General features: G+C 40.7%; 1 protein-coding gene across 25 annotated transcripts in view; it reads left to right on the top strand.

Annotated features, from left to right (window-relative positions):
- LOC129193610 (neurexin-1a-like) overlaps positions 1-15,118 on the top strand; it is a 310,368-nt gene extending 295,250 nt beyond the window's left edge. For all 25 annotated transcript variants that reach the window (XM_054797924.1, XM_054797923.1, XM_054797932.1 and 22 more), the window contains one exon: positions 13,474-15,118. In XM_054797924.1, coding sequence (XP_054653899.1) covers positions 13,474-13,778 — 305 coding nt within the window. In that variant the 3' untranslated portion in view covers positions 13,779-15,118. The remainder of the gene's footprint in view (positions 1-13,473) is intronic.
- The last annotated feature ends 319 nt before the right edge of the window (positions 15,119-15,437 follow it).

Raw genomic sequence — 15,437 nt, 5'->3', positions numbered from 1 at the left:
CAATGGCTTAGTATTCCTTGATCGGTACTCGTAAAGGTACTGCTTTTACATCCTGAACACTTGCTCCACCAATCCATCTTAGAAAACGCAACCAGAAACTGTTTGGCAAGGCGAGGCACACTTCCTGGTTCCTGTTCTGATAAAAGTGCTGGTAAAGCATCACTGTTGCTAACTTGTGGGCCTGTGGTTTAACGTTTCTCTTTTCTGCACTGTAGGATAAAAACATAACCTATCTCTGCTGTCCTGTGGCCAATCAGCCAAACATATTAGGTTGGGAAAATGGATTACATTACGATACAATACCAAATGTGTCTATGAGTTCTAAAAAAACAAGGCCAGATGCTCCCACGTTTAACATCACACCCAGGCTTGTGTGCACAAAGTTAATGTTGCTGCTTAAGTGAGCCCAAGAGCTAAACTTTGAAGTGGGCACTAATGAAAACTTTCTATGGCCCTAAGTCATCATCATTTTACATACAACTGCAGTCTCTCCACTAGTAACCGAGGGAGACCGGTTGGTTAAATTGACTCACATTTTATTTCTCTAACACACCGAAAACATGAAAATCCAGCAGCGCAGCAGAAGCTTATCACCCGCTAAGCCTGCTGTGATTTGATCATACTGCAGTAAATTGAATACTTCTCCTGGTTGAGAAATGCACAGGGAATACTAACGCACTGTAAGAGTAGGCTTATTTACCTTATTTGGGGAGTGGGCATTGAGAAACTGGTAGAGATCAAGAATAAACCTGTAGGCTAGGCTAGCATGTCATGTGCTTTTTTGCCAATTGGTAATGCAGCCAAAATGTTATTGCCCCAATTGTAGGCGAAGAAAGAACACCCACCATGCACAGCAGGGGAAAACAGCACAGATCATTTTTACCCTAGGGTTTATCCTCTAAACGTGTATGCAAGATTTAGGCAGCCTTCTACGTATGATAAATAATCCCCTAGTGTCCTTATTCTCTGCTGCAGTACTACTAAGGAATGGCCATTGGCAGGTTGTGGTTAATCATGTCATCTCATTTCCTCTTCTCTTCCTCTGCGCTCATCTTTCTTTGTCCGAAAGCACACTGCTACAATGCTAATGTGTTTGACATTTGCTTTACTAGATTAAATTTCTGGAAAGGAAAACAATAGTGTCTCACAAAAGTGAAACACCTCTCACATTTCAGCAACCATGTTTTTTGCAGTTTCTTGTCACTGCCAATTGAATAGAAATTAAACTTGGATATGCTTTAAAGTAGTAGAGTAGTCAGTGTACTGCTTATGTAGTGTTATAGATTGACTAGCCACTGAAAATGACTCAACACACAGCCATTATTGTCCAAACAGCTGGCAACACAAGAGACTACCAAGATAATTATGTCTACAGTGAAGCATGGTCGTGGTAGCATCCAGCTACTGGGGAGCTGCCGTTTATTGGTGGAAACATTGAGTTTCAACGTGTACATTGTGAAGGGCATGATCCCCTCCCTTGGGAAACGTGGCCACATGCCAGTTTTCCAACATGAACACAGCACACCTCCAAAATGACACGTACCTTGCCAAGGAAGCTGAAGGTCAAGGTGACGGAGTAGCTAAGCATGTCTTCCAACCTGAATTCAAGTGAGCATTCACAATAGAAAGGTGGAGGAGCGCAAGGTGTCTAACATCCATCAGTCGCACCAGTGATGTCATCATGGAAGAGTGGCGGAGGATTCCAGTCATAATGGCGGTTGTATAATGTGTAATGGGGGTGTTGGTTATTTCAAGAGACAAAAAATCTATACTGTTTTCCAAATTGTACACTGACTACACACATTTTTAACCAAGTTTCATTTCTATAGTATTTTCCCTTAAGAAGATATAATTTAAAAAAAAGGGTTGGTGAAGTGTAAAGCCTAGGTCACAACCGACAAATCGCTTTTTTCGTTTATGAAGAACAGAGGAGTCACAAGCGTGACATATGAAAAAAATGTACATTTCGCCGAAACTTGACACCAGAAAAAAAGTACAAAAGACACACGTTGGCCGTATGGACGACGCGCAAAGACGTACGAAGTGTGTAAGTTTGTCTTGCAACCTGGAAAAAACGTAAGCGCCCGTAGAGTTAGTTTGACATGACAATGAACCTCTGCGGCCGGTCTGAGGCCAACGTACTGCTCAGCACGTCTGTGCGTATCGTGCGTTTTTTTGCAGGCAGACCGACCATAGAAGCCCGTATGTCCGGTTGTGACCCAGGCTTAAGGGGTGTACCCACTTTTGTGAGCTACTGTATAATGTACGGTAAACTATATAAATCAAGACACATGATGGCAAGCCAGCTGGAATGACATTGCAACATTGTTTTAAAAGTAGCTGCAGCTTTAATTCTGAGAGTCTTATGCAATTTTGGTATTTTTCCCAGCATTTTTTCATTGAGGATTATGCCAGCCCAGGCTTCATCTTGTGTGTTCTGAAAGAAAACAGGATTTCACACTCACTGTCAGGCTTTCTCTTTGCTGATCCCCCCCTCCCCATTTCATATTTTCAATTATTTTCCTTTTTTTCTACCACTCATCCTTAGGTTGTGCTGACGTTGATGCTTACACAATATGTCCGTTTAGAAATCTAAGTAGGGCACAGAAGACGTGGCTTATCTGAGAGACGATGTACAGCCATAATTGATATTATTGCGAAATTATTTTCTACGCCGCTTGTCCTCATTAGGGTCGCAGGTGCTGTACACTGGAGCTTATCCCAGCTGTCTTGGGGCGAGAGGCGAGTACAGGCTGGTCTGAATAAATAGATATATACTTAAAATAAATGGGAGAATAGGGCTAGTATTGGTTTAGTGCCATATGCATTACCTGTGAAAAGTTTGGACACACCTCATTTATAGCAGTGACGGCGTGTTACTCGTACTGTAAATTTAACCACAATTTTTAACAGTGAAACTCCTTTGCAATCAATGTTGTTGTTGCAACCCGCAAGCTCCAGCCAGAAGCCCAGTCCCCAAAACCCGACCGGAGGTACCATGAGCGCACACACGTACACCGGCTTGCCTTGCGCTCACAGCTTGAGCGACAATGAGAGAGCCAGTGACAGCGGCCAGCGATGTGCCTGCACACGCAACAGTAATTATTGCACAGTTGTGGCTCAAAATCAGCCTTTGCTACCTCAAAATGAAGGCACAAATATAACTCTATAGGTGTGCAACTTCAAAAAACACTGCTCATTAGGACTGACTAAGGCAGCCCTTCTCCCCTCAACCAGCATTGCTTTGCTCGTCCATGCACGACACTGAGCCAACAAGCCAAATAGATTTGCAGGTTGCTCATAGAGCCTACACCGCAAGCTCGACCGCGACAAAGATCAACAAAAGTAGGGGTGCCCAAAGTGTGGCCCCGGGGCCATCTGTGGACCGTGGCTAATTTGACATTGTATCACTACAGAAACAAAATAAATAACATTTAAAAAGCAGCAAAAATGGTAAAAATAGAGCAAAACGCACAATGAGAACAAGCTGAATTGTTGACACCAACAACCAATAATAACACAAAGCTTTGTATTTAAATACACCATATAGCACCACTAGAAGTACTGTCTTAAGAGAACATAAGTACTTTATATAAAAGAAAAAAACCCATGAAATTCTAATCTAAGAGTAAAAGTAATCAAGTATCCATTTAGCAGTCTTGTGCTATGAACGCCAAATAAATCATCCACTTGTGGAAGCTCCTCTGAGCCGAGGCTTAAATTACACCCCACCTTTAACCAGGCTAAATGAAACACCTTTAAGTAATTCTCTCAAGGACCTCATTTCATGCTCACTCAGCTCTCCGTTCATCATCCGCCATTAGTGTGAGTCGAACCACTTCTGACTCACGCGCCATCATCGGGCGTACTGCCGGCATGTCACAAGTACACTTCTCGAGGACACTCTGATAATTAAAGAGCGATTTAATAAGTGTTTTGGCTCCACCGCAGCTGATACAGTGACCTGTCAGCAGATTGAGCCCCAAACATCACTATGTAATGCCTCTGACAGCTTGTGATTATGACGGGATATGAGAAGTACGAAGATGATATCACACTAATCTGAGTAAATGACACCAATGTGTCGAAGAGGCTGGTTGAAGGTGTCCTGCTCCCATTTCTCCCAAAGCTCTCAGAAGACCCTTTCACACCGCCTATAACAGCGGGAATTCTATGCCTTTTTCCTGTCGTCCTTCTGTGTGAGCAGCAACATCACGGAATGTGTGGTCAAAGGCAACCGTAAATTTCCCGTATTTGGAGGCAGTATCAGAGGCATGACAGAGGTTGGACTGTGTCTGTGTGAATACGAGTATTTTGTATGTCACGCTGTACACTGGTTCGGACATCGCCGTGCATCAAATTTTCCAAGTCGTAAATAGATGGCATAACCACTGTATCGGTAAGCTGTTTCAGAAAAAAAGCGGAATTATGGAAGGACATGTGAAACAAAGGTAGCCGGGATGTCCTGAATATGTCCCTGTTTAGTACTACATAACTACTATCATGGAGGCAACACAGCAAGGACAATTAGCCAAGCACATAGGATTATTTCAGCGATGGCTGTATCACAGCAGAAGTTAGGAGAATGAATATCATGATCGATAAAATTAACTACACCTCAAGCATGATTCTGATAATCAATCAATCAATGACAGGTGGTGCATTTGGTACCTGGGCCTTCAGTGGCCCGGACAGATTTTTTTTTCCACGGTAAGAGCCAGTATCAAAAAACAAAGCAATAATGATAGTATAATAATATGTGCCATAGCAGGGGTTCAAACCAGGGTCAAATCCAAACATCTACACTGCAAAATCACCTGAAGCAATTCACAATCAGTATTTATCCAATACAAAAATTATAACTTTTTCAGACAAATGAAAAAAATACAATATTTTCAGTTAAATACATCTACTCACCAGAGATGTCAATTTATTCCTCAGTCAGCCATTGTGGGCTTAACTTATCTTGTTGAACAGTTTTGCTCTGATCAACCAGTCAGGACTGCGGGCCTGCCTCATTGCTCTGATCAACCAATCAGAACTAGGGGCCTGGTAGCTGGCCCTGAGAGACAAATCAGAAGTGTAATTGGCTAAAAAAAAAAAAAATAGCCCCATTGTTAATAATGTGTACATGACAGGGGCCAACACTGTATCAGTCTATTAGGGTAAGCAATAAAAAAGCTACTTGTATTGTGAAAACTCGGGCATCACTTTGCTTCTATTTTTTATGTATTAATTTTTTTAACCTGTCCTCTTCAGCAGCTTAGTTAGGGGCCATCACTCCTGATTCTGAAGGCCCTGGGAAGATTACACTGGTATGAGTGAGTTAATAAAAATTCCCTTTAACAACACGATTTTTTTGACACGCGATTAACGTGTGCACGTCCTGTTTGACCCTCGGCCCCCACCATAGAGACACGCAATGTTGAGCCACAAGCGGGAACAAATATTGAGCAGAAATGGACAAAAAGGGTATTTTGAATGGTAAGTTGAGCTTCAAAGCCCTGGCAGATGGCTGTCTCCACAAGTCCAAAGTTATTTTTATCTACTGTCTCTGTGAGTTGAATTGTCACTGGAGTACGTCGAGTCTCAAATGCCACTTGCTGGCTGGAATCTAGAGAATGTGCTGGAGCACTATAGGAATGTTTTATTGTCGTTTATACGGTGGTACCTCGGCATACGAGTGTCCCAACTGAGGAGTGTTTTTTAGATACAAGCCGCCTCTTGGGTGCGAGCTAAAATTTGGGTTATGAGCTGCTAGTTACCGAGAGGCATTGCCGAAGACAGCTATTAGGACGGCTGTGTCACCTTGGTATGTGGGGACAAAGGCGGAAGTGAGCGAGCACACACAGTGCTCAATGAGATGGCAGTAAAGGCTCGCGAAGGAATTTATTAGCGTTATTATATTATTCGTAAGCGAGCTGAATTGCTGTTTGTCAAAGAGGACAGAATAAAACTTGCATGTTGCGGCGGTGTCATACTTCCACGCTGTTGAAGTCGCCGGACCAGGGAAAGTGTGATAAAGTGTGTGTGAAAGTTGTCAATATTTATTTTTCTAACACCCTGTTTTCATTTCATATTGTTGTAGGGGGGTTTTGCAAACCTTTATTTGTGTTGTTGGTCACAATTATATTTTGTGAGATCATTTCCTGGAGAGAATGATATTTGAGTGATGGACAGTTTACCTTACCAATGACTACTTGTTCTACATTGTATTTGTTTTTTATACATTGGGGTCCATTTTGTTTTGAGCTGTTTAAAAAAACAGAATGTTTACATTTGCATAAAGCAAGCATGTTATCCAATCTTTGACAATCTCTATTGATAGCGTATTAAAAACTTTAAAATGATCTTTCAAAGGTACGCTTATTATACATAAAAATGTCTTTCTACCTGAAATTAATTGTGATTAATTACGGATAAATAAAATTATGGACTAAATGCTATTAATTGCAATTAAAATATTTTAATCGATTGACAGCTGTAATGGCAACACACAGAAGCTGAAATCTAATTGGACAAAAAACATACCCATACACTACTGGGAGCAATACGAAATGAAGAAAATAGACTGTTGGGAATGATTAATATAATTTAATAGAGGAAATACTACAATTTAAGTTTAAAATGCAGGTAAGTGTTTCTGCTTATGATTAGGCCTGCTTGCCTGACTGCACACGACTGCAATTTAATCAATGTCTTACATTTTCACAGTTTTGTATTCAGTAAATTTAGCGGACAAATGTCAAATGAATTACTTACAAGTGACTCTACTTTCCCATCAGTCCACACATATCTCCTCTCTCGGCTTGCCATGTTTGTTATTGTGCCGCCTACGGAAATTATGTCATTGACACGTCTGATTGGCTAAAGTTGCCTGACAGTCTACGGCTGCAGCGTTGCGTTTACTTTGTCAGTGGTATGACAGCTTGTGAATGTGTTTTTGTGTGGACAGAGATTGTTTTAGAACGCCACTGTGTGGATGGATATTTTGAATTTGCGTTTTTGAAAATGTTTGTGTGGACAGAGCCTCACTTTATGGCCGGCTCAAGCCCACCCTGACTGTTCAATAAATCCCTAATGGTCCTAGTTGCTTCATTACCCCTCAACAAAACTCCACACGGACCTGACAGTAACCACATTTTCCCTAATCTAGCTTTGTCACTCAACACACTCTTGAAAATACCCACATAAATGAGAATCTCTCTGGATACAAATGTGGTTATTAAAAATAGTCTTTATTGAAAAATTGTACTTGACAGTAGTAACTCTTGGAAGTAACTGTTATCGATAACTATACTGATAGCAAGGTTTTTATCATTTGCTTTTCTGACATTGTGGCGCAATGGTGTGTGTAAGTGTAAGATCTTGCTGTCGCATGCTAACTAAAAGAATCTCAGCTTGGCTGTGATGGAATGATTGAAATGTGTCCTTGCAAGGACTTAAGGTGATACCGCCACTGTGATACTGTAATTTATGTCTGACGTGAGACTGAGAGGATGAAGTTATTATGGCAGCTTTTTCACAACATTCAACTCCCCTGAGTTTGCTTTGAGTGCTGCCACGAAGCCCGGCACTTTAAGGTCATTTGCTTCGTGTTTCATTTTACCCCTGGGTGAGTTTGAGTAGAGGTTGCCGCCCCATCATTTATAAATGAAGTCAATATTAGAGTACTGATGAACAAACAGTCAGACGTATTTTGACTGAAGTCTTAGGAGAATGTCTCCGAGGCCTCGTGCCTGCCACATTACTCCACCCACCCAAGGGAAAGCAAGTCCAAGCTGCACTGCCAAGCACATGCTTTCCAAAATCATCCACACTCTCATATCCGTTATTGATCTGAGAGAGTTTGAATGATATCCTCCTCTGCCTTCAGGTGGTTCAATAGACAACGCTGAGAGTAAACGTCCACTAATGAGCTGTAATGAATGCTAATCTTTTGGCAACAGAACATAGCTCCCTGAACTGCATTAAATGCAGTATTAATCATTTAATTACTGGGCTCCACGTAGCTTTCTTGTTTAAGATATGTTAAATAGCAGAAAGTGATTGATAGTCTGACTGTCATACTGTTTAATTATTTGTTTAAGGATGCTTTCACACCTGCCTTGTTTACTCCAATTATATTGAAAGGGAAATTATCATCTTTCACAGTACTCGAGAGTTTTTGGTGCAGACTGGATATAATACCTACGTGATTGAGCTTTACAAAAAATAACTGTTAAAAAATCTAACTAATAGTAGCAGTGCATGTAATTTGTCTTTGTAGGGGGATTACTGTACATGTGGATATGTTCTTAAGTTTAGTGCTGATTAACCAGTTTGTTGGGAAGCTTGAGGTTTTTGGATGACTCTGCTTCATTGATGACCGTTATCTTAAGATCTCTATCTCTGTTGTTTGCTACTTGCCCGACCGTTGAGACACATTTTTCCAACTCGCCCGACTCAATGGCAAGAAGTCATTTGGCTCCTTTAATGTAAGACTCGGGCAAAGTATACTGTCTTGTTGCTGGGTAGGCAGTCCACGTCACTTCCAGCATGATGCTTGGGGCAAACATTCAATGTGACCACATACAAAGTCAGTGTCTTTGAACAATGTTTGGCCGATTAATGCAAATAAGGGTGCATTCCGTTGAAATTATTTGCTCTAATTGTGTCGTTGTGCATGGCGTGTTGCATAAAGACATGAAATAATTGGCAATAAGGCGATCATACAGCAGTAAAAACATATCTTCTATGTCAGACAATGAATGTAGCAGATGAAAATAGCACTTCTAACATGTCTATCTGCGTTCTTACATCAAATCAGTCTGCATGAATACATTCTTGTATGTGTCCTTCATCGTTTCGCTGCACTGTTTTTCCGGGGGAGTGTATTAACATTCATTTGTTGTAAACAATACAATCGTGACCCTGTTCATTTGCTTCCCAGCCTGCAGCTGACATGGACAAATATGGACCACATGTGTTGCTAGTATTGTTCTGCCAGAATATCGGTTTATTTCTAGAAATATTTGTTTTAATCAGATGAATGTGTGTGTTCTCATTGTCTAGTGTTCATGATGAGAGCACTGTGGGTGTAACTTTATGACTTTGTGTCACAGGTTCGAATACAACTGGTGCAGACTTTTTTTGCCCTCTTTTATATGTTACTTTTCCCTCTTATTTCCTTGCAACAGAGCAGGCTTTGTAATCCTGACAGTATATTGACAGTATATTGTGCGTATTGAATAATTTGGCGCTGAACAGCTGGAAACGGGATGAGGAAATGAGAAATCTACAGTTTTCTGTTGTGAGGCTGTTCTTTCGTGAGCATTTTTGAGTTCCAACAATATTTTAACTATGTGTTTAATATAAATTTTGGTTGTTGTTGTCAAGCAAACCCCAGCGTGTTCAGACTCTGCTCCACTCGACGAGAGAGACAGGTTCAGAACCCTTTCTTGCCATTTTTTGGTCGTTTCTTGAACTTTTTTACCTTTATGATGGACTATCTTAGTAATAACTTTTTTCCGAAACAATTGACTCATGCGAGAACAACGCATGTATGCGGCATTTTTGCTCCGGCTTCACTTGACTTCTAGCTATAAATACGGCCTCCATCTGCTTGAGTACACACAGGCTTACAAGGAATTAAAATGGCACCTTTATCATAAAGTAAGGGGATCCTTTCTGTAGATTTTAGCTAAGAATAGAAACAATGACAAAGAGAAGAAAGAAGCACTAGTTCAGACAAAAGTCTTGTCGATCCAAGGTAGTGAAAAAGCAGCCTATTGGAAGTCAGTCGCCAGGTTTAGACGAGGGTGCAACCAAACAGAGACTTGAGTAAACCATAAACGTATCCACTCAACCCTGCATTGCCACAATGTTGACGCTTGATTGCAGATACAGTGTAAAGCTAACGCACAGCCAATACTCGTTCTTATGCATTACTTATGTCAAACCGTGGCTTTTTCCCGCGAACCGTATGCATTGTGCACCTGTCCCCGAGGATAAGTAACCGTGTCAAAAGCAGAGCTAATCTGTTTCGAGGCTAAGTCACACTCAATCCTCCAGAGGATCTCCCGGCCCGTCCTTGAATGTCTTCTGGCATTGGAAGATTACTTAGACCACTGATCAGGCTAAGCATTGTGCAAAACATGTCAGTGAACAACGGTAGCAGTTCCATTCCCTAAAGACAAGCGAACGTATGCCTTTTACAGTTTTCATTTTGATGAGCGCTCCCTAAAATAGACACACCCGTCCTCTGTGTCTGTCATTAGATAACATTGCACCAGTCAAAGCAATGTTTGCCTGAACGCTCAAACTGAGAGAATTTAATTTAGTCTACAGCAAACACTGACTGACTAATTAGAAAAAGAAGAGTTGACAGGACATACAGTACACAGCGAGTCTTGTTATCATGTGGACACCATTAAATGATGACTTCCCAGCCATGTTGATTTGTAATTTGTAAAGATAATATCAACTTGTATGGCACTTTGTAGCTTGTAGGAATGAAAAAAAAATAACAGTAAGCTTATTTGCACAACGTTGTACAACTTCACACAGTAGTTAACCACATCCTGCATGTTTGGATGAAATGCATTTTTACTTTATTCATAGTTATAGTTTATATATTTGTCAATTATTCAATGAAAAATTAAGGAAAACTGTCTATTGCAGTGTTTTTTTGCATTTTTTTTTTTGTTTTGCACTAATAACGCTAACATAGAACATACAATACTTCATTTACAATCAAATATTTAATGTGAGGTGAGATTATGAAAGTGGGTATGGAAAGTAGACACGTTGGTTGAATAGCTGTTAAAAATATATCATAAATAACAGTTTTCAATTATTAGAAATGTTCCATTCAAGTGTTATATACTGCTGTAAATAATGTTATTATAATAATCCATCCATTTTCTATACCGCTTCTCCTCTTTAGGGTCGCGGGGGCGTGCTGGAGCCTATCCCAGCTGACTTCGGGTGACAGGCGGGGTACACCCTGGACTGGTCACCAGCCAATCGCAGGGCACATATAGAGAAACAACCATTCACACTCACATTCATACCTATGGACAATTTAGAGTCGCCAATTAACCTCACATGCATGTTTTTGGATGTGGGAGGAAACCGGAGTACCCGGAGAAAACCCACGCACGCACGGGGAAAACATGCAAACTCCACACAGAAATGCCCAAGGGAGAATCAAACCCAGGTCTTCTGATCTCCAGACTGTTATCGTGTTGGCCAACATGCTAACCACTAGACCACCGTGCGGCTTATTATAATGATGTTTTATTGAATATAAATCATTTAGAATTATTTAGGATACAAATCCCTGCCAGAAAATGTGTCAGTATGATTTAGAATTTATTTACGGTGTTGTTCCTTCATTGCACCGTACATTAAAATAAAATATTTCTCGGATTCCATAGTGAAAATACACACATTACGTGAAATTATATTACATGTTGAAATATTTCTTAGGTTTTTATTTTATAGGGATAGTACTTTTATAATACTATACTACTCTCACTCTTACTACTACAGTCAGCATTTTCTCAAATAATATTTTCTTGAGCCAAATTGGTAATTGTTTTCTAAACTATGACGCCACTGTATGTATTTGGGTCATTTTTTAATGAGGTGGTCAGTGACCATAACTGAACAAAGCAGACCTGCAGTCCAGGTTGTACTGTTGGTTTGTGTACATCAGTATAACTACAACAGGACCGCAGATGTTAATCCATCCATTATGCCTTCTGCCTCAATCCAGGCTGCTTTCATTTCCAAATTTGGTGTGTTTGGATTCCTCCAGTGCAACAAAGACAGACTTAAGCAGAACTGATGACTGCAACAAAACACACACACAGTGAGATGTGCCACAAGCGCTGAATAATATCAGGGGGGCTGACGTGTTTTCAAAATATGCCTCATTGAGCGGCACCGTTTCAAAAGAGAGGCGGACGGTCTTTTTGGCAAAAAAAAAAAAAAAAAAAATCTGCTGAGTCTATTGAGGAATTGTTTTTCTCGTTGAGTCATCCTGTTTGCATTTGCAACGGATGTTGGAAATAAATGCTGCTCATGTCTGCTCATTCATGACGGTGCTGTAAAACTCCTAATTAGCTGTGATCTTAAACTGGGCTTCCTTCCCCGTCATTAACACATCATTTTGCCAGCCTTACTACAAAATTGAGCTAATCTCTCATTCTCCAGAACCTCACCTTCATTTGTGGACAAGTCCATTCAACGTCATCGGGATAATCTACTGCAGGAAGTAGATTAGAAAGGGAAATTGACATGCGCATTCATTTAATGCAGCATCTACAAAAATCCTCATATATTCTAAAGGGATACATCAGAGTGGTCGGAACGACTAAATCAAATGCCACTCAGGAACGACATTGTGTGACATTCCCTTGTCGTTTAGTAATAAGTAATGTAAGATTTTATGGCCGGGCAAGGATTTAAAACATGGTTTGCAAGAGGTTTATCTGAAGGTTTTACGAAGTGTCTGATTTAAAAGGGACATTTTGACTGTCTGCACTACACAAGAACAAATTTATTTAAGATGAGCAGGAGTCATGAAGCACTTTCAAATGGCAGTGTAGTATATTTCAGTGGAGATCAGGTAAACCTTGATCGAACTTGCATTTCCACTGCAGGGTGTGTGGGTGGGATGGCATTAGCTAATGGAATGTGCCATTTACACAAAGAAAATAGCTGTCTTAATTCATCCCAAAGGAAAAAAAAAACTGCCTTGAGTCCTTTAACTGCATATATTCTTTCTATTATACGTAAAGAGGAGTGGTGTGTGGTGAGGTCCATGGCTGGTGAGACACTGACTCCTTTGGAGGTTTTTTTAATGTTAATACAGGTTGCTCATTAAGAGCATAACAAGAAAAAGAAGATAATAATTAACTGTTAGGGAAAAAAAAAAAGTTTTCAGATTCTTCTTAGTCCCCTGAGTTCACGTTTTTTTTTAATTTATTTTTTTATGAAAAAACACTTTTTTTTGTTTATCTGTATATGAAGCACATGCACTCCTTCTCCAGGACAAGTTCTTTGGTGTAAAAGTCTGATCACCTCCAAGCGAGCTTGGCTATCCATCTTGGCAGTCAAATTCATTTCGCAGAGCATAAAAATATATTGCATTTGACTTGCTGCTCTGGACTTGCCAGATTTCCCTCTCTATGGAGATGACCTTCAGATGACTTTGGGCAAGAGGTGGTGGACACACTGGAGAGGGCACATGTAGACAAACAAACATTCACACCTGGACAATTTAGAGTCTCCCCACATGCATGCTTTTGGACTGTGGGAGAAAACCCTCACAAGCACAGCAGCTCAGCCATCTTGTATCAAATATTTGTGCTAACAAAGATATCACGTTTTACACGTCCTTTGTAAGCCTTTATGTAAGCTGTGACGCTAAAAGGTATGTAGGTATGTGTGCAGTCATCCTGTCCTATCCTGTCTCCCTTGCAGCCAATCCCACGGGCGCCGGACCGAAGGGTTTCCCGGACTCCTCTGAGGTCTTCCGGGAGTCCAGCAGCACCACGGGCATGGTAGTGGGCATCGTAGCGGCGGCGGCTCTGTGCATTCTCATCCTGCTCTATGCCATGTACAAGTACCGGAATCGAGACGAGGGTTCCTACCACGTGGACGAGAGCCGCAACTACATCAGCAACTCGGCCCAGTCAAACGGTTCTATCGTCAAAGAGAAAGCGGCAAACAATGCAAAGACTTCGAGCAAGAACAAGAAGAACAAGGACAAGGAGTACTACGTGTGATTGTCAAAGTGCTGGTCTTTGGCAGACCATTTGGAACATTTAAGGAAAAGACAAATAAAGACATTGTGTACAGTATGATAACAAAATTGAACCTTATTTAGTCATTTTTTCCAAGAAGAATGCTCTGAAAAGTAAAAAGAAGATACCATGATGGGATAGGAGGATATTTTTGCAGACACAAGACTGTCTGGAATGAGAGTATGGATGGATAAACGTCTGTAAACTGAAGACAACCAAATAACATAATCCATCTGTGATTTGACTCCAAGAACGGGATGATCCAACTCCTTCGTTTGTGGCCACCAGAGGAGCACAGATGCACATTGCCAATGGAGGTTATGACCTAATGGTTTCGTTTTAAATTGCCTGTGTTTGTGGTGTTTAGACTTTTGTTTCTAGAGAACATGGCACCATGCATAGCAAACATTTGATTTGAAGGACACAGAAGACCATCTGACAGCAAATCCACAGGGGCGGGGGGAGGGGTGGATTCCTGACAGACGTCCACGGAATCGGCGAAAGTGTCTCATATGAGCAGAAGGGACTGTGATCTGAATCGGGTGGACTGCAGTGTCATTTACAAGAACAAAATGTCCATTGTGCCACTAAGACAAGTGGAGGCCTTTGTTTTTTTGCATCTTGTGAAGTCAAAAGGCGAGCGCTTCCTCTGAAGTGGCCATGAGGGTCATGCACGCAGAATGATCCTATTCCACTACATATGTTTATATACAGTACAACCACATCTAAATGTGCTTTCTGAACTGTGACAATGTGGTGTTTTATAGCCTGTTGTATAGATGACGCAAACTATAACAGCTCCTAAACCATTTTTTTGGAATGAAAAACTACAAGGACAAGGACACAAAAAGACATAAGTGTTAAGTGTTAATAGACATAGGTTTTATGAACAAATCTGCCATCTTTTTTTTTTCATTCCCCCTTCCTGTTTTTACGTGGGTTCCTTTATAGTTTTTATACAAACGCTCACCAGGCCGAGTAGCCCACCTTGACCCAAAACAACACAAAGAAGCAGGAGAGGAATGAGCACATGGTTGGAGAATCACTGCCTGCCCCCACCATAACGACAAACCAGACGTTTTTAAAGGGGGACGATTTAATGAAGATACATTAATGTGTTGTGTGTGTTTCCAAGTGGCATTATGAAATAGTCCAATGTGTGCTTGATGCTGATGCAAAGATCTCGAGATTTCACACGAGTCCATTTCAAAAGTTCTGTGTTTGTTCTGTCATTTTGTCTGTCAGTTCTGCTCTCCAGAGATCTGTACTTGGAATGAGTATGAGGAAAATGACCATGAACTATAAATGATGATTATAACTTGCCTGCTCCTCTTTTATTTCTTCTTCACTGTTCAATTGTGCCATTTTCTCCAACACTCACCGCAAAATGAATGCTGAAAACCGAATCTAATGAATACAATATCAACTTTAACCTGTCAACAAAACCAACAGAATACACCAAATGAAAAAATATGAAACTTTATTTTATTTAGTTTTGAGTGGGCTCCGTGTTTACAAACCACTATCTAATTACAGCCAATACAAAGGCTGTATCACAAATTAAAACCTCTTATTACAGTACAGTCTTCCCTCACTACATCACGGTTCATCTTTCGCTGTTTCGCGGGTTTTTTAAGGGAA

Source organism: Dunckerocampus dactyliophorus, chromosome 14 (assembly GCF_027744805.1).
Source record: "Dunckerocampus dactyliophorus isolate RoL2022-P2 chromosome 14, RoL_Ddac_1.1, whole genome shotgun sequence".
NCBI classification, from domain to species: Eukaryota; Metazoa; Chordata; class Actinopteri; order Syngnathiformes; family Syngnathidae; genus Dunckerocampus; species Dunckerocampus dactyliophorus.
Note: the sequence above shows the minus strand (reverse complement) of the source record. Positions and strands in the feature narration are given on the sequence as shown.